Source organism: Neophocaena asiaeorientalis, unplaced genomic scaffold (genome assembly GCF_003031525.2).
Source record: "Neophocaena asiaeorientalis asiaeorientalis breed wild unplaced genomic scaffold, Neophocaena_asiaeorientalis_V1.1 scaffold476, whole genome shotgun sequence".
NCBI lineage: Eukaryota > Metazoa > Chordata > Mammalia > Artiodactyla > Phocoenidae > Neophocaena > Neophocaena asiaeorientalis.
Genome location: NW_020172178.1, coordinates 1,226,601 through 1,248,777, shown reverse-complemented (window position 1 = coordinate 1,248,777; position 22,177 = coordinate 1,226,601). Strand labels below are relative to the sequence as shown.

Sequence of the window (22,177 nt, the reverse complement as noted above, 5' to 3'; positions counted from 1 at the left end):
AGGTCTCTTGTTTTCATTTCCACTCAGCCATTCTATGTCTTTTGGTTGGTGCATTTAACCCATTTACATTTAAGGCAATTATCGATATGTATGTTCCTATTGTCATTTTCTTAATTGTTTGGGGTTTGTTATTGTAGGTCTTTTTACTTCCCTTCCTCTTTTGTTCTCTTCTCTTGTGTTTCCCACCTAGAGAAGTTCCTTTAGCATTTGTGTGAAGCTGGTTTGGTGGTGCTGAATTCTCTTAGTTTTTGCTTAACTGTAAGATTTATGATTTCTCTGTCAAATCTGAAGGAGAGCCTTGCTGGTAGAGTATTCTTGGTTGTAGGTTCTTCCCTTTCATCACTTTAAATATATCATGCCACCCCCTTCTGGCTTGCAGAGTTTCTGCTGAAAAATCAGCTGATAACCTTAAAGGGAGTCCCTTGTATGTTATATGTTGCTTTTCCCTAGTTGCTTTTAATATTTTCTCTTTGTATTTAATTTTTGTTAGTTTGATCAATATGTGTCTCAGCATGTTCCTCCTTGGGTTTACCTGTATGGAACTCTCTGCATTTCCTGGACTTGGGTGACGATTTCCATTCTTATGTTAGGGAAGTTTTTGACTATAATCTCTTCAAATATTTTCTCAGACACTTTCTCTTTTTCTTCTTCTTCTGGGACCCCTATAGTTTGAATGTTGGTGCATTTAATGTTGTCCCAGAGAGCTCTGAGAATGTCCTGATTTCTTTTCATTCTTTTTTCTTTACTCTGTTCCACAGCAGAGATTTCCACCATTCTGTCTTCAAGGTCACTTATCCATTCTTCTGCCTCAGCTATTCTGCTATTGATTCCTTCTGCTGTATTTTTCATTTCAGTTATTGTACTGTTCATCTCTGTTTACTTGTTCTTTAGTTCTTTTACATCTTTGTTAAACATTTCTTGTATCTTCTCAACCCGTGCCTCCATTCCTTTTCTGAGATCTTGGATCATCTTTACTATCATTACTCTGAATTCTTCTTCAGGTAGATTGCCTATTTCCTCTTCATTTATTTGGTCTTGTAGGTTTTTACCTTGCTCCTTCATCTGTGACATATTTTTTTGCTGTCTCATTTTTTTCTTTCCTTTTTTTTATGAGTGGGATTGTGTTCTTGTCTTACTGGTTGTTTGGCCTCAGGCTTCCAACACTGGAGTTTGTAGTCTGTTGGGTAGAGCTAGGTCTTTGTGCTGAGATGAGGACCTCCAGGAGACCTCACTCAAGTGAATATTCCCTGGGGTCTGAGATTCACTCCTAGTCCAGAGTTTGGACTCAGAGCTCCCACTGAAGGGGCTTTGCCCTGACTCCTGGCTCGTGAACCAAGATCCTGCAAGCCACATGGGGTGGCAAAAAAAGAAAGAAAAAGGAGAACAATTACAAAGAATAAAAATAAAATTAGGGCTTTCCTGGTGGCACAGTGGTTGAGAGTCCACCTGCCGATGCAGGGGATACAGGTTCATGCCCCGGTCTGGGAAGATCCCACATGCCGCGGAGTGGCTAGGCCCATGAGCTGTGGCCCCTGAGCCTGCACGTCCAGAGCCTGTGCTCTGCAACGGGAGAGGCCACAACGGTGAGAGGCCCGTGTACCGCAAAAAATAAATGAATAAAAAAAATAAAATTAGACTAGGAAACTAACAGATATGTTAGAAAGATTATAAAAATAAAAATATAGGTGAAACAACAACCAGAAGGCAAAACAGAACCACAATAGTAAAAACAGAGGAGAAGAAAAAAAAAGGTGGAAAATGCCTTGACTGTGGACTGTGGGGCCTAGGCAGTGGCAGGGTTTGGGTGGTGGGTGGGGCCTATGCTTAGGACCCACATGGCTGGAAAAGGCCCTGGGGAGGTGGAAGTGGGGTTAGGCTCAAAGCAACAGAAAGGGCCCAGGCATACCTCTGGTCTCAGAGGGTGGGGGACCCCACCTGAGAGCCCAGCAGGCTTCCTGGGCCCGAGTGGGTGGGACAAATGCCCTCTGCTCCTCTCCCACTCCTCTGGTCCTGGAGGGCCCCTCCCACCTGCCTCTCCTATTCTCCCCCAGCCTCCCTCCTAAGTCCCCAGTACCAACACAACCTAGAGGGGGCCTCTGAGGGTGTAGGACACAGCTGAGAGCCAGGCAGACTTCCAGGGCTGATTAAGCATAGGAAATGCTCAACACACTCTCCCCTATCCAAGCCCCCGAGGGTCCTTCCAGGCTTAGGAACCCCTCCTCTCATCTCAGTCAACCCCAGTGGTGCCTGTCCTGTCCAGCCTCCACTTCTCCTCCCCCTTCAGTCCCTCCATGTCCTACTGGTTTGTTTAGGGGTTCTTCCTATCTCCTTGGGTATCGAGGTCACCCACCAGCATCTGGCAGGCACCCTAGTTGTGGGGAGATGAGAACTCTGCATCTTCCCACACCACCATCTTGACCTCATGCATTCTTAATTGACTCTACTGTGAGGGCAGTGATTTTGCTGGATTCTGGGGATACAGTAAGCTGGTCATTTTAGAGGTACATCCACAAATTCTTTGATAATTCTGCCTTCAAGAGATGGAGTTTAATTACCCTCTCCTTGAGCTGGAGCGGACTTAGTGGCTTGTTGCTAATGAAAGGACACATACATACATGTAGACTCTAGTGGAAGCCATGTCTGAAGGAGCCCTATGAATAGACCCAAAGGCAAAGAGCTGAGGCCTCTTGCCAACAACCATGTGAGTGACTCTGGAAGTGGAATTCCAGCCCCGGGCTGCTGTGCACAGTATCACAAGAGACCCTAAATCAAAACCACCCATCTCAGCCCCTCCCAGATTCCAGACCCTCAGAAACTGTGAGATAATAAATGTTTTGTTGTCCCAAGCTGTAAACTTTTAGAATGATTTATTATACAGCAGGAGATTAACCCAAATCCACTTCACCTGCCCACTTGGCTCTCAGGATAGGGAAAGACAGTAAACCGGGACATTTGAGTATTATGGAAGAAAGCAGACACAGCATGGTGTGTGCCATACAGTTGATGCCTCAGTAAATGGGTGTTCCCTCAGCCTTTCCTCTTTTTAAACAAGTTTACCCGTTCTTCCTTCACCACACAGAGGCCTGGTCATAATGAGGATGTAATCACAGGTGATCTAATCTTTATGTTAAGAACTCAAATTCTCACAAATACCTTCTGAGGGAGGTACAGTTATTCTGTTTTACATATGAGGAAATTGAGGTACAGAGAGATGAAGCGAATTCCCAAGGTTACAAGGCAGTAAGTGCCTAGTGGGGATTCCGCACCGGGCCAGCTGGCTTTGGAGCCCACAGTGTTGTCCTCTTCAGGAAACACAGGTCTACACCTGACTGCCCTGTTCCCAGCCTGACTGCAGAGACACCACATGCAGCCCATGGGAAGGTGGAGGCATCCTGACTCCGCTCTGGGCCAGCCCATGGAAAGATATGGCACCTGGTCCAGAAAACATGTGTAATGGAGCAGGATCCTAAGGTGTCTTCCTGGGACAGACCACACCATGTCCTCCACCTGCCTCTGGTTTGTAGAAAACCTTTAGCCTCCTAGGCCTTCCCCGAGTTCCAAAGAATAAATTTAATCAGAGAAGTGAGAAAATGCAGAAGCAAAGGAAAACAGTCAAGCAAGACAAAATAACCATAGTTTAGCCGTTAAACAAAATCAAGGATCTTTAGTTCCTCCTCAAGGGCTATAGATAATATTCTGAGCCATATCCTTTGAGTTATTTTGCAGATACTGAAACTCCAGCAGGTGGAAGCTGCCCACTAGCACATAGACCCCAGACCAGTTGAACCAGAAGGTTGATGATGTTGACTCCGAATTACCTCACCACCAACCAATCAGAAAAATGTCCATGAGATGATCATGTACCCCACAACCCCCTCCCCTCCCCTTGTCTTTAAAATCATTTCCCTGAAAGCCATCAGGGAGTTTCTGGTCTTTTGAGCACTAGCTGTCTGTACTCCTTGCTTGGCGCCTTCAATAAACGCTGCACTTTCCTTTACCACAACCCGGTGTCAGACTGGTTTCATTGCCCATGGGCGAGCAGACCCAAGTTTGGTTCAGTAACACGAGGACAGTAATAGTTTCTGACTTTAGGGACCCTGGAGCATGAAGTCACCTGCAGGTTGCGGGACTCTTGGCTAATGTGGGTGCTGTTGACCAGAAGCCCTCGCATGCACTCCACTTCCTCTTGTACCCCTCAGCAGCCTGGTCGGTCTGACCTGAGACCCTCTCCTATATCACAGGGCTCTCCGCTCTCCTTCGCAGGTGGTTTCCTGTCACATCGATCATCTCCTGCCTCTTACCTGGGGTGCTGTAGCTCTCTCCATGTTTCAGAGATTTCTGGTAACCAGAATTTTGACATAGCTCCTCCTTAGCTTCTCTCTTTGGTGATCTATCCCACTGACTATGCCCTAAATAACCCCCCACCCCACTGTTCTCTGCTCCCTATCTCAGTGAACAGTGTCTCTATCTTCCCAGCTCAGCCAGGAACCTGGAGTCATCCTCCCTCCTCCAGCCTCCCCTTTAGTGAGGGGCAAGATCTCCCACTTCTACATCCCTGGAAACCACTTCTTATTCTCCATCTCTGCTGTCCACACTCTGGTCCCAGCTCCTGGCACTGCTCCCTGTGTGAGTGACCACTGGGTTGTCTGCACTCCTCCCCGCCTGCTCCTTCCCAGTCTGTTTTCTGCAAGGTCCCCAGAACATCTTTAGGGATACAGACTGTTCAGGGCACTCTTGTGTTTGAAGTCCCCACCTCCAACGCCAGGCCTCCCTTCCATCCTCTGGTCCAGCAGCACCCACGTGGTCTGGACCTGCCCACCTCTGCAGCTGGGACACCAGCACCAGGTCCCCAGGCACATTCCTGAGTGTAGAGCTGTCCCTGCAGAGCCCACAGGTCCCTCAACTCATGCCAGGAGAAGGGAGGGTTTCAATTCCCTCTATAAACAAGGGGACCTCTGAGAACATTCTGTCTCAGGCTTCAGTTTGATGCAATCACTCATGAGTCAACCCTAGGGCTGCACAGCATGTGGCAGGAAGCCCTCCCTGGTCCTTCTTGGTGGAATAGCCCCTCCTCTGACTCCTCCAAACCCGTTCCCACTCCCCTTACAGCAAGAGCCTTTACCTGCTGTCCCCATGATGTGACTTGCCCTCAGCTCTGCAGGGAGCACTGTTGGCTTTTGGCTGTGGGGATGGCTTCTTCTCACTCACCCTTGTTCCCTATAGACAGAGCTGCCAGATTTGGCAAACGAATTCCTGGGACCTACCCCACAATTCCTGGGACATACTTATGCTAAAAAATGATTCATTATCTGGAATTCATATTTGTCTGGGTGTCCTATATGTTATTAGCCACCCCACCTGCACGATGCACTAGGGTAGGGGTCCAGGGCTCAAGTGATAGGGGTCTTAGGCAGTGGCCTGAGGACTTGCAGAGGCATAGAATCTTCTGCAGCCTCCCACTTCGCCCCTTCATTCATTCACCCAACATTCGTTGAGGGCACTTTGGGCCAAGGCCCGTGCCAGGCACTGAGGCGAACCCTCAGGGATTTCCTGGTGTGTGAGAGACACAGAAACATAGAGAGATGATAACTATACAGTGTGGGAAGTGGTGGAGGGAGGGAGGGGTGGGTGTGGGGGACCAGAAATGGTCTGGGGGAGTCAGGAAAGCTCCACCATGGATGGACCTCTGGGCAGAGTCCTGAGGATGTGCCTGGGTTTGTGTTTATTACCAGCTGTGGCTCAACAAGGACTAGCTGGAGAAATGTCTAATACTAAAGAGTGTCTGGGCCCTAGGGGTGTAGCGTATAAGAGTCTTCAGGCCCTGAAGCTGGATGGTGGCAGCTGCAGAGAGGAGGGGGAGCAGATTCCCTGTGGCCCGATCCACATCGGAAACCCCGTGGTCTTCTGTCTGCCTGTGCATCTGAATCCTGAGGGGGGGGTCGTTAAACATGCTGATTCTTCAGGTAAGGGCCAGGAATAGGCATTTCTAACAAGCTCCCTGGGTGATGCTGGTCACAGTCTGAGAAATGCTGCTGTAGGGTCAGGGCCCCTTCCCCTGCCTGGTTTCCTCCAAGCCTTCAAACAGCCCCGTTACCATCACCCCATTGGGCAGCAGGGGAAATGGACACGTGTGTTTGCTCAGCGCACCTGGGAGCAGAGGCCGGGCCCTTGTCCCATACTCCTTTACCCCACGCCCACCAAACCCATCTTCCCAACTCCCAGCCCACCCCACCCCCACCCTGCTCGAGTCCCTTAACATCTGTGAAGGAAATGTACCTGCTGATCAAAGCCACAAATGGTTCATAGCAGCCTCTCTGGGAGACTGATGGAGAATCAGGGGCCCAGAGAGGGGAATACTCTGAGCACCATCCCTCCCGCCCCGCCCTGCCCAGGTACACAATGAATGCTCAGCTCCTGGTACAACCAGAGGCTGCAGCTATAGCAGCTGCTGAGAAGCCACCCATCTCCAGAAGGCTCTGTGCGCCCACGTGTGCACATATGGGCGAGTTAGCAATGCGGGCGTGTGTAGGAGCATTTCGTTATCTGTACTCTGCGTCTTCACAGAAAATCACCATCAGGAATGGCATGTGGTCTCTCGTACTGGATTCTCCCAAGTGGCCAAAGCGCTTTTGCGTCTGTAGATGTTGCCACCTTGGGGCCACCTCGTTCCCACCTCGTTCCTTGGGGATAGGTGGCAGATAGTCACTTTGGGGTGCAGCTCTCTAGGAAACAGGAGAAGGTCACTGATGTCACCCACTTGCCATCCCAGCCCCTTGCACAGGTGCCTCTCTGCCTCTTCATTAACTGAGACGATATATGCAGAGGGCTTAGAAGAGTGCCAGGCACACAGTAGGTGGCATCCAAGTGCTACCCAGGGTTAGGAGTGCCTCCCCCGCCCCCAGCACCCTGTACAGCCTAACAGGTGCTGGTGAAGAGTGAGCCTCCCAGGCTCCAGCCACCCGTGTCCCGTCAGTTCCGTGAACAGGACACATTCCCACCTCTGGGTCTTCTTCACTCACGTTGTGTGCAAGTAACGTTCACTCTGTTCACTCCTTGTCCCTCAGCTCTCGGCTTCAATGCCACCACCCCAGAGCTCCCTCTGGAGCCCCAGCTGTAGAAAGTCCTTGGCTATCTCTCTTAGCGCCCTGTTCTCCTCCTTAACTGGTCTCCTGCTTCTGCCTTCACAACCCTAACCCCACACCTATGCTCTTCCCTACATTTTTTTTTAACGTTTCACTAAAAAAGTCAACTTTCTAGTTTGAAACAATTTTAGATATATAGAAAAGTCGTAATGACAGTGCAGAGAGCTCCTGCGACATAAACATCTTACATAGCCATGGTATATTTCTGAAAACTAAGGAGTGAACCTTTTTACTGTATAGACTCATTTGGATTTCACTTTTTCCACTAATGTCCCTTTTCTTCTCTGGGATCCCATCCAAGAAACCACATTACACTTAGTTTCCAGGTCTCTTTAGTTTTACCTGGCCTGTGACAGTTTCTCAGGAGTCTTAATTTGACCCAGCTGCCATAACAAAATACCACAGGCCGAGTGGCTTGTACGTGGTGGAAATCTACTCTTTACAGTTTTGAAGGCTGGACATCCAGGCTGGAGATCCGGGAACCAGCATGGCCAGGTGAGGGCTCTCTTCTGCTTGTGTCCGCACATGGGAAGGAGCAAGAGAGAGCTCTGGGGTCTCTTTTTTTCTTTTTTTGTTTGTTTTAATTTTTTTTTCTTATTAGTCATCCATTTTATACACATCAGTGTATACATGTCAATCCCAATCTCCCAATTCATCACACCACAACCCTCACCTCTGGGGTCTCTTTTTTTTTTTTTTTTCAGTATGCAGGCCTCTCACTGTTGTGGCCTCTCCCGTTGCGGAGCACAGTCTCCAGACATGCAGGCTCAGCAGCCATGGCTCATGGGCCCAGCCGCTCCGCGGCATGTGGGATCTTCCAGGATCAGGGCATGAACCCATGTCCCCTGCATCGGCAGGCGGACTCTCAACCACTGCACCACCAGGGAAGCCCATCTGGGGTCTCTTTTAAGGGCACTAATCCCGTTCATGAAGGCTCCATCCTCATGACCTGGTCACCTCCCCATGACACCACCTTCTAATACCATCACACTGGGGGTGAGGATTTCAACATGTGAATTTTGAGGGAACACAAACCTCCAGTTCATAGCATCAGGCTTTCCTTGTTTTGCATAATCTTGGCACTTTTGAAGAGTACTGCTGGTCAGGTATTTTGTTGAATGTCCCTCAGTTGGGGTCTGTATGCTATTTTCTCATGATCAGAGTGAGGTTATGTGTTTGGGGGAAGATCCCACTGAGGCAATGCTCCCTTCTCATCACCCCATATCAGAAGAAACAAGATGATAACACAACATACCACTGGTGAAGTTGACCTTGACCACACAGTCAAGGTATTTCACCCAAGGTCGTGGATGTCAGGTCTCTCCACCTAGCACTACTATTCTTTACTTCCTGCTCTACTTGTCAAACTCACACTCCATAGCATTTGCCATCAACTGACATGCGATGTATTTTACTTTTCTTTTTTATTCTTTGTTATTTATTTGTTATGGTCACTCCATACTAGAATATAGTTCCTCCAGAACAGAGATCTTTGTTGTTTTCTTCATTTATCTCCAGCACCTGGAGCAGTGCCAGGGGATATTCAATAAACATCTGTGAACAAAAGAATTACCCTCATCAGAGTTTGTAATTCTGCTTGTTTGTTTGTGTACCTGGTTATTGCCTAAGCCCGCATCTGCTGGGCTCAACATTACACCCTTTTACTAGCTCCTTGCCTGATTCCCTGTAGGAACCCCATGAGCAATGGCCTTTGGATGAAAGAGCTAAATAAACAAGTGTAGTCTGGGCAAGGCTGTTTAATGGGGCATGAAGTGCTTCCTCTGGAGACCAAGTTCATTCTTTTTGGTATGGGTTTCTGCAGGGAGAGGTGGAGGAAGGAGTCCTGGGCCCTAGCACTGTTCCTCCACTTTCTGGCAGCAGTGGAGTCCACACGGGGAGGGCCTCAGAGTACACGTGGTCAGAGAGGGAAATGAAAGTGGGTTCCTAAGAACACGAATGAACTTGGCAACAGCTGCCAAGAAACTCAAAGGTGGGGTGACTGCTATGAGTTGAATTGTGTCCCCCTAAATTCCTATGTTGAAGTCCTAACCCCTAGTACCGCAGAACGTGACTGGAATTGGAGATGGCATCTTTAAAGAGATGATTAAATTAAAATTAGGGTGGGCCCCAATCCAATATGACTGGTGGAGATTGGGAGATGAGAAGATTTGGACACAGACATACACACACACAGGGAAGCCCATGTGAGGACACAGAGAGAAGACGGTCGTCTACAAACAGAAAAGAGAGTCCTCAGAAGGAACCAGTCCTGATGACACCTTGATCTCAGACTTCCAGCCTCCAGGACTGTAAGATAATACATTTATGTTGTTAAGCCACTCCGTCTGTGGGACTTTGTTATGGCAGCCCTAGTAAATGAATACGGCGGCTAAGAAAGGGGGTCCTGAGGGGGACAGCCATGCCTATAATGTGGGCTCTGACAGACCTGGTACTTTATCCCACCTGATGAATGAGGTCTATCCCAGGGAGGGGCAGGTGGGGCTGATGGAGAAGCAGGTGTGGATGGGTGTGAGCGCCCCCTAAGGGGATGAGTGAAGCATCTATGGTATGCACAGATGGGAGAGTGAGGGGCAGGAAGAGGTCCAGGGAATGATTTAGGTGTGGCGTGGATGGCCAGACTACCCTGAAATCAGGAGGAGAAAGGAGACAAAACCTGGGCCTCATGTTCAGAGTCCCTGTCACTGGACCGCAAGCACTGTCCCCTCTTTCCTCCTTGCTCTCCTTCCCACTCCCTGCCCTGGGCCAGGCTGAAGTCTCCACAATTTCCCATCCACACTGTAGCTCACTCAGCCTCATGCTCTCTCCAGCTGTTCCCTTGGCCTGGAAGTCCCAGCTCTATTCCCAAGTCTGCTGTCTGTGAAGCCCTACATGCTCTTCAAGATCAGCTCAGAATCACTTCTTCAGCAAAACCTTGCCTGAGCCCTCAGAAGGTAGCTCTCTTTCTCTCTCTCTGAGTTGCTCTATCAGTTTGTTCAGCCCAGGATCGTGTGACAATTGACTTACATGACCTGCCATGACTCCCAGCTCGGAGCTTCCTTCCATGACACCCCAAATCGGCCGCCCTGAGCCCGGCGCGATCCCCACACGGGAGCTGTTTTGTGACTGTTTGCTGAGTGAACTTTAGACAGCGCTGGACCTTGGCCTTACACACACGGCACAGCCAGGACCTCCCCCTGACCTTGGACTGGCTGAGTAAACTCTGAGAAAAATATTTGCCAAAAAAGACCAGGTGTTGCAAAAGGAAAAGGCACACAGGAGCAGGTCTGGCTCCATGAGGAGGCCCCATCCTCCAGAGCTTCCCAAGCCCAAAGCAAAAACGCAGACAAGGTGTCTGGCTCTGGTTGCAGCCATCTACCCTGCCGCCAGCTGACACCTGTGCCATCTGGGTCCCCGAGCCTGGGCCTTACACTGTCACCAGAAGGGGGTCTCTGGGCAAGCACTTATGTTGCCCTCTGTGAAATGAGGACGCTGAGGTAGACCTTACAGGGTTGTTGAAGGATTAACGACAGCACAGATGCAAAGTATCCCCACTGCTGGCATATAGTAGGTGCTCAGTACTTTGAGGGGTGGTCAGAGCTTGGGGTTCTGACCCCATTAGTTCTAAGGGGCACCCACACAGTCCAGTCTCTGGGGTCAGAGCGCTGGCCGCAGGTTCATGGAAAGCAAGCTTTGGGCATGTAAGGTGGGGCAACAGGCACTCAGGGGTCAGACTTGGGAGCAGCTAATTAGGGGAAAGTCTGAGACTGAGTGAAGGACTCATTCACTCATTCATTCATTGATTCTTGAAAGGGTCCAATCCCCTTTATTTGATAGACAAGGAAGCATGGTGGGTTTCGTGAAGGAGGAGAGTGAGCCTACCTAGATGACAAGGGAGCTGGTGCCCGGATGCACTTGACCTGGGCTTCTGTTTCTGGCTCATGTCTCCTCTGCGGCAGAGCCCAGGGCTGAGAGGGTGGTCCGGGGGCCACACTCCTGGGGTCAAATCCTGCCTCCACCACCAAGGAGCTGTGTGACTACGCATATTACCTGTTCTCTACAAGCCTCACCGTCCCTATCTGTAAAGTGGGGATAAGAGGAGTGCCTGCCTGGTACAGGATATTGTGAGGGGTAAGTGCAACCATTCAGATTAAGCGCCTAGCATCAGTCCTGGAACATAAGCTATTAAAGTTGCTGTTCCCAGAGGTACTACTAGAAGGACAATGACACCCAGTGTTTGCAAAATGCTTCATTGTTATTGCTGACACTAAAATCCACAGTTAGTCATCAGGGTCTTCAACTGATACTCTAGTATTTGCAACAGGCCTCCATTCTCCCACCCCCAGCCAAGCCCACGAGGTTGTAAATGTACCGACAGGACGGTACAAACCTGGGATGGCCGTGTCCACCCTGCCGTCCACCTGCTTTCCTTAAAAGATGGGTGGCACTTGGATGCATTGAAATCACCTGATTTGTGGGGAACATTCTACACTTTTTATATGATTTCAAGGATCCTCCAGTCCTTGACCTGACCCTTCATCGTATACGTGGGGAAACCGAAGTCCAGAGAGCGACAGTATTACCCAATGTCACACAGCTGGGACAGAAGCCCCACTTCATACCCCCATTCCAGTGTCCTTTCCAAACCATGGCAAACTGGTAGCTGGTATTACAGACAGGTGGGGAACTAGGCTTGGGAATATGCTTCCTGGTGGAAATATCTACTGGAACAATCCTCCTGGATTGGATTCTGAGCTTCTCTCTGCCACTGGCATGCTGTGTGGCTTCTCTGGATCTCAGTGCTAATCTCCATGGATGAAAGGTGAGACCAAAAGCAAATGTTCTCCAAAGCACCCATCTTGCAATCGTGTGAAAAGAAGCAATCATCAGTATTTCAATGTTATTGTTATTATTATTATTTGTGGAAGCCTCATTAGTCAATTAAACCTGTGTATATCACCAGCTCCCAGCAGATACATGGCCATAGGCCACCCTCATCTTCCACTATGGAAGCCCGTGCCTTTCAGGAGAAATCCCCATCTCAAGGGCGAGTCACTTTGCCGAGGAAAAGGATGTGTTTTTTGTTCTCCACAATGAGCATCAGAAAGGGCCTGTTGAATACTATCTTTTGAGAGCTCATCCGGGCAGATCTGAACATGAAGATTGTCCCCGTGGCTGCAGCCGCTTGGGTTCCCGACTCGTCCACCTCCACCATGGCTTTGTGAACCATCTGCAGGGGAGACATCAGGCGTCACCAAGCCACCAGGGGCTGGGAGATGCCATCAGGGGGAAACGGACAAGTTTCTGCCAGCAGCATCACTGTGAAAGTTTCTGTGCTCCTGAGCCATGAAGCAGATAGGAGATGATGTGATTGAACAACCACTGCGCACCACGGCTTACAGGTGAGCGCATGCGTGTCTTTCATTGAATTCTCACTGTATCTAGCAGTAAGGGTGTGACTCTCCAAGTTTATAGAGAGAAAGGAGGCTCAGAGAGGTCAAGTAATTGCTGGAGGATTCTAGCTCCTTCACACACCAGCTGTTGAGTGAAGGAGCTAGCATCCAATTCTTAGTTTTGATTGCTTCAGACAAGACACCTTCCCCCAAGACACGGTGCTGGATAGGGTTTCCCATTGTTCAGAGGACAAGATGCAAAGTGAAACCTTTGCTTCCTGAGGGAAAAGAGGAGAGAGAGAGAGAAAGGATTTGGAATGAGGAATGGGATAGGATAGGATAGGATAGGATAGGATAGGATAGGATAGGATAAGATAGGATAGGATAAGATAGGATAGGATAGGATAGGATAGGATAGGATAGGATAGGATAGGATAGGAATTTCTGAAAGCAGGTGCTCAGGAGCTTCTGGGCTCACCTCAGACACCTGGATGTTGGAATGGTTGGAGATGCCTGTCAGGTCAGCATAGGAGGTGAAGACATCTCTGATCCCCAGCTTGGGGAGGACTTTCTCCAGCTGATAGGAGCCCTCAATGGAGAACTTGGGTAGGTGAAGCTCAAGCTGCCTGGAAAGAGAAGACCTTTCTTGGACTCTCCCAGAGCACTGGCTCCCTGAGCTCACATTCCTGCCATCTCCTCTTGGTTTCATAATGCTCCTCCAGCACGTTGCCTACAATGGAACCCATCCTACTCTACACTTGGACCTGGGCTGCCCCCAGAGGTCACTGCCCACTCTGACGGCCCCGCCAGAAAACCCAGCTTCCAGCCCTGGTCCCTCCATCTGGGTCAGGCCAGAGGGCTGGGACTTCATATGACGCCTCTGGGCTGGGAGGCGGCTCCCAGGCCAGGTGAGTTCTCCCACCACTGCCGTGTGGCCCTGCAGATGTGCAGCAGCAGGCTGGCCCTGGAATAGTGTGAAGAATACCTCTTCATGGATGTCTTGAGCCACTTCCTCAGTGTTTTCTCTGTCAGGCCATTTTCCACCTGTCCCATCCCGCCCTCGTGGGGGAGAATGAAGAAGGCGGTGGCGTTCCCTTGGTAGGGGACCCCTACCACCCTGCAGGAGAGGTTTCGGTCCAGGAGGTAGTAAAACTGATCCTCTCGTTTCATCATGGGTACCCGCACCACCGTCTCCGAGGTCACGTGGAAGTCCTGCTCGTGGGTGCTTTTGCGGTTGAAGCTTGTCTCCCACTTAGCTAAAGATTAAAATGGAAAAGGAATTAAACATTCTCAGCTGCCAATGAAAAGTGTGCAGACACTAAACCTACCAAACAGACAGCATCCTCTTTGCAGCAGTCTTATTGGCAGAAGTGACTGCCAAACCTCTTGAATATAAAGACAAGCCACTTCCTAATTCGGGGGACGGGCTTGAACTTTTTGTGGGGCTTTATTTCCGCATTTGCAAAACAAGGAGGTTGGTTTTCGTGTCTTCAGAGACCCTTCACCCCTAATGTCGTTTGTCTGAATCTCTGATGTTTCTACTCAAGGTCAAAAATCCCAGTGAAAAGGGTAACTAGTATGTATGGCTGACAAAGCTACACTATATCTGGGTGAGTTATTCTCTTTTTCAGTCTTTTCCCAATATTTGATCTCAATCTGGGTTTGGGAGAAAGGTTGGAAAGGTTCCTGCAAAAACATGATTTTTCCTGCTGAGAAGTCTGTGATTATGCTTCTTGCTTTGTCTGCTTGGGACATTTTGTTCAAAGTGGGACAAGTAATTGTTTCCATTTTCTTACTAGTTATCAAATATAGATCCCTCCCGCATGCCCCACTTAGATTATTTCACATCTGTCCTCTGCAGCCTAGCCCTGGACCAGGGGACAAGAAATCTTAGAGTCCAAGCCTGATACTCACCATCTGTGACCACGGGAAGAGGGGGGCTTGGTTAACAGTTTAACTATTTTCCTCTATCCTTTTCCCTCCCCGCCCCTCCCCCATCCCCAGCAGGCCCCGCGCAGGGTGCTCAGCGGCTCAGCATCTAGAAGGAGAAGCAGGTGTACAAGCTGAGATGAGTAGGGATATTTACAAGCAATGCCAGGGAGATAAAGATGGGGGGGTCAGCTCTTGGGGAGGGGGGAGAGGACTGTTCAAGGGAACAGGCTCTTGTCCCAGGATTTCTCGGTTGAGGAAACAGCCCCTAGGAGGATATGGGTACCAGGGAGCATCTGGGAAATGCCCTCTAAGGCCCTTCTAAGGCCCACAGTCCTGCCCTGAGTAGCCATGCTGTCAGTTTCTCTGGCATCGTGGCCTTGAAAAACTCATGCTTCAGAGCCTCTGTGGAAGCTGTTGCTTTAAGTGCCCCCAGGGGCACAAACAGGAACCAGCTCTTCCCCAGTGGAGGAAACAGCATCCGGGGTCTTTCACTCCACCTTATGCAGTAAGAAGACACTGTCTCACCCAGCTGCTGTTGGCTTCAGTCTATCAACAGGGATCAGAAAAGAATAAATCCACTCCCACTCTTTCATGTGTGTGGGAATTGGCTTGGTTTTGTTTTTTGACAAAAGCATCTTAAAAGAGAAAGTTCAGGGCCTTACCTTTAAAGAAAATGTAATTCACTATGACCATGACCTCGGTGCCATCCAGGCCCTTAACCAAGTCCACAATCTTGCCTTTCGTTTGCTTTGCCACGTAATCATTGATCTGCTTCTGGGCCCCTTCAGAGTCCTCAAAGTCGGTGGGGAAAGTGTCTGCCAGGTACAGCGTCCTTATGGCGCCCAGGAAGGCCTCCTCCATGGGCACCGTGGGCTTGGTGAACAGAGCGTTACCCAGGCTCAGCTGGAGGCCGTCTCTGGGCCGCTCGAGCTCCCACAGCAGCCGCTGGGAGGCGCTGTGGAGCTCCTCCTCCTGGCCCTCCTGGGGGCTGAGGCCCAAGCCCGCCAGGACCTGCGCCTTTGTGTTGCACCGCGCCCCCAGGGAGAGCATGGCCAGGCTCACGGAGATGCTCAGAGGGGAGAAGAAGATGTTCTGGTCGGGGGCAGCTGCGGCCAAGGCCCTGTAGAGGTCGAAGACAAAGTCCCGGCTGCCAGGGGCCACCGTGGCAACTGCGGGCGGCAGCTCCTGAACTCTCTTCTTCTGGGTTCGGCGCAGGGCGGCCATCTGCGGGCTCAGGAGTACCAGGCACAGGAGTAAACGGAGCCGCATCGTGGCTGCCCAGGCCTGAAAGGGAGGGTGGGCAGGTCACAAGCAAGGCTGCCATTCCGGGAGGCGGCACCGTCAACCAGCAGCCTCAAAGGGCGATGCTGAACCGGAGAGGCTGTGAGTGAGCGTTTAGGTAGCGCGGGAGGGACCGCAGCACAGAGACTTGAGGACATGGGCATCGGTGGGTGGGGAGAGCAAGCACCAGGCGGAGGGGCGAGATCCCAGGTGGGGACTGGCCACCAAGGCGAGAAGCCTCCCTCACCCACGTCGAGGTACACGTCGCAGGGGGATGGGCCGTGGGGCGGAGGGTTCTCCCGTGTTCGGCCGGGTTAGCGTCTCTGAGGTTACCGGGACCTGGCAGCCTGTTTCCATACACGGCCCCTAACCCTCACTTCCTTCCCTGGGTGTAGCATTTGCAAGACCTCGTGTCCTTCTCTGAGCTCAGGGCAGCTACCCGCCGTGGCCCCTGCTACACTGCTGGATTCGTCCCTGTGCATTGGAGCATCTACTCCATGGCGTGGTGGCTAGCGTGCCAGCCTCCTGCAGTTCATCAGTGAACACACGACGCCATCAGTCCCCCTCTCCTTCCCCAGGGGCTGCTCCAGGACCCCTCAAAGCCATCCTTGTCCGTCATCAGAGGCACCTTCCCCCCTTGAGGAAATTCCGCCCTCTTAACGTGAGCCCCCCAACTTCCCTTCTTGTCTGTGATGGGCTGAATTGTGTCCCCCAAATCCATTCATTGAAGTCCTAACCCGCTGTACCTCAGAATGTGACTGTATTTGGAGACAGGGCCTTTCAAGAAGTAATAAATTAAAATGAGGTCGAGTGGGCCCTGATGCAATGTGGCTGGTGTCCTTATAAGAAGAGGACACTAGGACACAGACACACACAGAATGAGGGGCGACCACGTGAGGAATGTGAGGGCACAGGGAGGAGGAGACATTCACGTACAAGCCAAGGAGAGAAGCCCTGGGAGGAACCAGCCCTGCTGACCTTGGACTTCCAGCCTCCAGGACTGTGAGACCATAAATGTGTGTTGTTTGAGCCCCCAGGCATCTCTTCTTCGTGTGTCCCCCAGGTGAGGAGGCCCTCAGCTTCCTTTTGTCTGTCTACAGCCTCTCAGGTGGGCCCTGGGGGCTCCTGCATCATTCTGGCCTTGTCCTCTGCCCACAGTCTCTCGCATGACCACCTTCCTAGACCCCTCCTCTGCATCCAGAAATCCTTCCTGTGCCCGGGCCTCTTAAAGCCCTCCTTCCACCCCCCGTGAACATTGCAGAGACTCTGCAGCCCAGCAGCTTGGGTTCAAGTCTCAGTCCCACTGCTTCCTTCAAAGTGTGATGTGGTACAAGTCAGTTACACCCATGCCACTGCCCCACCTGTACGATGGAGGTCGTGACAGAACCTCCACCAGGGGCTGGGGCTTTAATGATCAACATACGTAACGTGCTTGGAGCAGTGCCCGGTGCAGACATGCTGTCCAGGTGTGAGTTGTTGGTGCGGCAGCGACTGGCCAGAGCCACACCCGAGACCCCCGTTTCCCCAGCTGTACCGTGGGGTACATGCTTTCACACACACACTCTCGTGGCAGCCTGGTGGCGGCTGGACAACTAATTCCCACGGTGGCCTGACTGACCCCTGATGAGACCTCGCGCTTGGTGTGCATCCCCCGGTGGACGCCGTGTCATCAGGTGCCCCAGGCCCAGGGCGAGCACAGACGCAGAGTCACAGACCCACACAAAACCAAACTGCAAAGAGCCCCAAAGAGCTGCATTGGACGTGGCTGGCGTGGGGGACACCAGGGAGCTTGGGGATCGGCAGTCCTGGCCGTCTTTGTCTGAATGAAACTGACGGACTCAAGCAAGTCATGCTCACCACCCCTGGCCTCTCAACTGCACCTGAGTCCACAAAGGAACTTCATTTAGTCTATTCTATCTGCAGAACCTCCAGCTACCCTGAACCAAATACAGCGGCCCGAGCAGTCCCCATGCCCGTGGGAGGCCCAAGTGCATCGCCAGCACCCGCCACTGCTGGGTGCTGTGCTGTCTTGACATATATCAACTGCTTTAGCCTCACACCCGCCCACGGAGGCAGGTTCTATCACTGGCTCCATTTTACAGACGGGTCATCTGAGGCTCAGAGAGGATGACTTGCTTGCTAGTAGTGGCAAAGCTACTAGGGTTCAGACCTAGTTCTGACCCTCACAACTCACGCTCTGAACCGCCACACCATTTAGCTCCCCCAGATCCCTGGTCCCCCTCCTCTGTATCACAGCCTCCGGATCCTGTATTCTTGGCCTCCACGGTCACCACTGATAGCCCCTGCTCTGCAGAGAATTAAGGAACAGGCTCCCCATGCTGACACTCCCTTTTTGTTCCCACTTTGAGACTTGCCTTCACGGAGGTCTGTAAAGGACACGGGTGGGTGGTGTGATCTCTGTGTCCTTTAGCGTGTGGAGTGTTAGAATCACCAATGTAGCAGGAAGCTGCTGAAGAACCCCCCAGCTCCCAGACACAGATTAACACCGAGCTGATAATTACCCTAAAAGAAATACTTTCAAAGAATAGCTACAGACCGCAGAGGAGTTTTCTGCTTGGACGGAGCCCAGGGGCAGCTGGCGGGGGAGCAGGAGTGAGAGTTCCAGTCTCCCATCCTCCCACCCCTGCAGTCTGGTGACCTTGAGCCAGGCCCTCCTTCCCCTCTCAGGCTTCAGTTTCTTCATAAAAACCTAGAGGTCTGGTGCCGTGGCTCCACCACTGCCTGACCCCCCTGAAACACCAGCAATCTGATGGGCCAGAGCCACTTCTCTGAACGCCCCACGAGTCCCCGTAGAGAGCAAGGGCTCAGCTTCCCTCTGGCTCCCCTGGGCTGCAGGTTTGGGACCCAGAAAACCTGGCTCCGTTTAGTTCTCTCTCTCCCCCTCTTATTGAAGCCACTGTTTATTAAGGACCTGCTAGACACTCTATAAATATTACTGCATTTCATCTTTACCAAAAGTGTTATTAGCCCCATTTTACAGCCAAATAAACTGAGGCTTAGCAAAATGGAAAAGCTTGTGCCAGCCAGTGAGTGATGGAACCAGGTTAAAGTCCAGATTCTTCTGACTGGTGTACACGCTGCCTCTTGGCTACCTTTTAGGGCTCTGAGGAATGCCACATTGTTCCCCCTCCTCTGTGGCTGCTGGTGAGTATCCCTGGGTCTCTCCCAACCTGTTCACACGAATTAGCTCATTTACACTCCTCCATAGCAACATGGAGTTGGTGTCCTTGTCACAACTGTACAGAAGAGGAAACAGAGGGTCAGAGAGGTTACTTCTGAGAAAGTGGAGGCCCAGGGGTGCTCATTTCGGGTTTCCTAGTTTCTAAGCCCAGTCTTTGCCATTACGCTCCTGGGCCTCTGGTACAAATATACAGCTTACAGAGTTTTGTGCCAGCTTTGAGCCAGTGGAGAGTCTGCTCCAGGCTCTGTGAGCCTGGCTCTCAGGACACCAGCCCCCGCAGCGTGCCGGCAGAGCCTGGCCTGGCTGACCCTCTCCTGGGCCCCTGACGCCAGTGTGTCTGCAGAGATGCTCCCGCGTGTCAGAGGGAAGAGAGCAGATCGATCAGTTTTATCTGGCATCCCAGGCCAAAGGGACTTGTGGCGACCGAGGGTGGGCATGGAGTAGGCAGGCCCTGGGCAGTCCTTCCCCTGGTCTCCCACCATCCAGACCCAGAATCTGCTGGCGTGTATTCCAAATGTTAGGCAACAAAGTCCCACCGAGGTAGACTTTGGACTCAGCCATGGGAGGTGTGCAGCTCAGAAGGGTCTGTCCACTATCTGCTAATTACGCAAGGAGATAGATACAAGATATGGAGCCGAGGCAGAGAGCAAAAGACAAAATCACAACTTCCCCTGGATCCTAAAGACCAGGGGGCAGAGCTTCCTGGAATCAGTGACCTGGGGGACTTTCCTAAGATGGGGACTCCCTCCCCATCTCCAGACTATCAGCAAGGCTTGCCAGTTTCTAGCTCCGAATCTGCCTGCCTCTCCCAATTTTCCCTGCCACTATCCTAATGGAAGCCTTTTTTTTTTTTTCTTTCACCTGGACCCCACTTCTCCTGGGCCTGAGAGCCATTTTACATACATAAGTACATTCTGAAAGAATCCCCTTCAATCACAAACGTGGTCAAGCCGCTCCCCTGCCCAAGAACATTCTTGCTGCCCAGTGGCTTGGTAAAACCAAACTGATTTGCACGATAACCCATGAGGATGCATGCAGTCGGGCTCTGTCTTGCTGTCCCCAGCCTCATGTGACCAGCTCTGTCTCCCAGGGCACACTTCTTCTTTTTCAATTCCTAACACAGAAGCCCCATCCCAGCCATGGGCCCTTGCACACTCTGCTCTCCCTCCTGGAGCCCTTTCTCCACCTTTCTCACAAGGACCAGTTTCTCCCTGAGTCCAGGCCTCCACTTAACCGTCACTTCTTGGCGGTACCTTGTCCACACGTGACCACGCCCTCTCCGCCATTATTCTCTATAACAGCCCCTTTGATTGTTTCTCTCATGGCTCCGTCAGCTACAGAAGTGCAATTATGTATGTGTGTGCTGTTGACCCCTCTTGTTCCGGCCTCTCCCCCACTAGAACATGTGCTTGTAAGAGAAGACCCGCATCTGTGCTGGTCCCGCCGTGACACTTTCAGTCAAGGGGTGATGCTCAGACACCCCTGTGAATGAATGGATGAGTGGATGGATGAATGGATCCTGTCTCCTTCTCTGTAGTTCAGAGGTGTTAGACCACATGCTGGCCACCGAGTCGTGGGAATGAGCCAGGCTGGGCGTCCAGGACTGAGCCCTCGTGGCCCTGGGGCTAACATGCCAGCTGACCTTGAATAACTCAGCTGACCTTGAATAGCTCAGCTTCAGTTTCCTTTCTCTTTCTTTTTAAAAACCACTTTATTGAGGCTGGACTGACACCCCAAAACCTGTACATATTTAATGTAGACAACTCGATGAGTTTGGAGAGAAGTACACATCCATGAAACCATCACCACCATCAACGCCTGAACACATCCATCACCTCCCAAAGTTCCCTCCCGCCCCCTTTATTCTTCAAGCTGCAGTTTCTGGATCTGGCAATAAGGATGTTGGCCCAGGGGAGCAGTTTCCCTTTTATTGTTGCATTTCATGCCAAAAGCCCCATCCTTAGAAAAACTGAAAATGTCACTCACTTCACATCCACATTTTGTTTATCTAACAAACGGCAAAATGGCATCTGGAGCTCTAACAACCAGTCTGGGTAGCAGCCTCTGGGCAGGGCAGCCTTATCTCAGGGAAACAGATTATACTTGAACATTTTTCCTGGTTTCTAGAGGTCCAAGGTTCCAGGTACAAAAAACAGTAGAAGCTATGGTTTATCGAGCACGTCCTGGGTACCAGACATTTTGTCCCCGTTCAGGGTTTCTCAGCGCTGCTGGCATTTGGAGCCAGATCATTCTTTGCGGTGGGGGCTGTCCTGTGCTTTGCAGGGTGTTCAGCAGCATCCCTGGCCGCTACTCTCTGGAAGCCAATAGCAACTCCCGCGCCCCAGTTATGACAACTAAAAATGCCTCCACACATACCAGCTGTGCTCTTCACAGTCACACCATGCAAGGGGTGCAATAATTTGCATCTTATCCACGAGGAAGCTGAGGCTCGGCCAGATTTAGTGTCATCCCCAAGACCACACAGCAAGGGGCGGGGTGTCCCCCACTTCTCTGCTCCAGAGGCCCTGGCTCCCTCCACACCACTGTGTCCTGCTCACCCTGGGGCACCTCCAAAGTTTCTAAGCCCTCCAAATCCCATAACTCCAGAGTCCATTCCTCGCCCCCGAGCCCACGGCCCTCCATCCACTGTGCCTGTACTTACTCTGTCCAGCGGCCGAGCGTGCACACAGCAGAGGCGACGGTCGGTTGGGCTCGGTAAAGAGCAGAGGGCTGGCTGGACTGGAGCCAGCATCTGTCACTGACTACAGCAGGGCCCTGACTCCGCCTCTCCCGTGGCCCCGCCCCAGCCAGCCTCGCCCTGTCCTATCCTGGCAGGGCTTCTAGGCCTACCAAGCCAAAGCCATCTGAGCTCTGACCAGGGCCATCTCGTCTTTGCCCCGAAAGCCCTACACGAGCCACCACCTGCCAGCAATGGCACGAGTATCCCAGGCAGACCAGGATGGACAGGTGACCAGCTGCCGGCTGGTCCAGACGCAGGGAGAGAGACATCCTCTCAAACCTCCTCCCTTCCTCCAGGCTGACCCTTTTGTTTCCTGCAGCCAATTTGCTGCAGATCTGGAGGAGTGAGGACCCAAGCTCTTCAAAGTCTTGTGCGCTTACTAGATTCATGGACCCCCGTCGCCAGATCCCGGTGGAAATTAGATGGATTGAGAGGGTCTCACAATGGCTGAGATGAGGGATCACTGTATCCACCCCTCTTATTGCACTCA

The 22,177-nt window shown here is 51.5% G+C and overlaps 1 protein-coding gene across 1 annotated transcript; it reads right to left on the bottom strand.

Annotated features, from left to right (window-relative positions):
* Positions 1 to 11,373: 11,373 nt before the first annotated feature.
* SERPINA5 (serpin family A member 5) lies at positions 11,374 to 21,686 on the bottom strand. The gene is made up of 5 exons (XM_024760017.1): positions 21,610 to 21,686; positions 15,127 to 15,748; positions 13,518 to 13,788; positions 13,011 to 13,158; positions 11,374 to 12,369 (listed from the first exon to the last, which is right to left on the bottom strand). The coding sequence occupies exons 2-5, from the start codon at positions 15,731 to 15,733 to the stop codon at positions 12,181 to 12,183; spliced, it is 1,215 nt and encodes a 404-aa protein (XP_024615785.1). The 5' UTR covers positions 15,734 to 15,748; positions 21,610 to 21,686; the 3' UTR covers positions 11,374 to 12,180.
* Between the last annotated feature and the right edge of the window lie 491 nt (positions 21,687 to 22,177).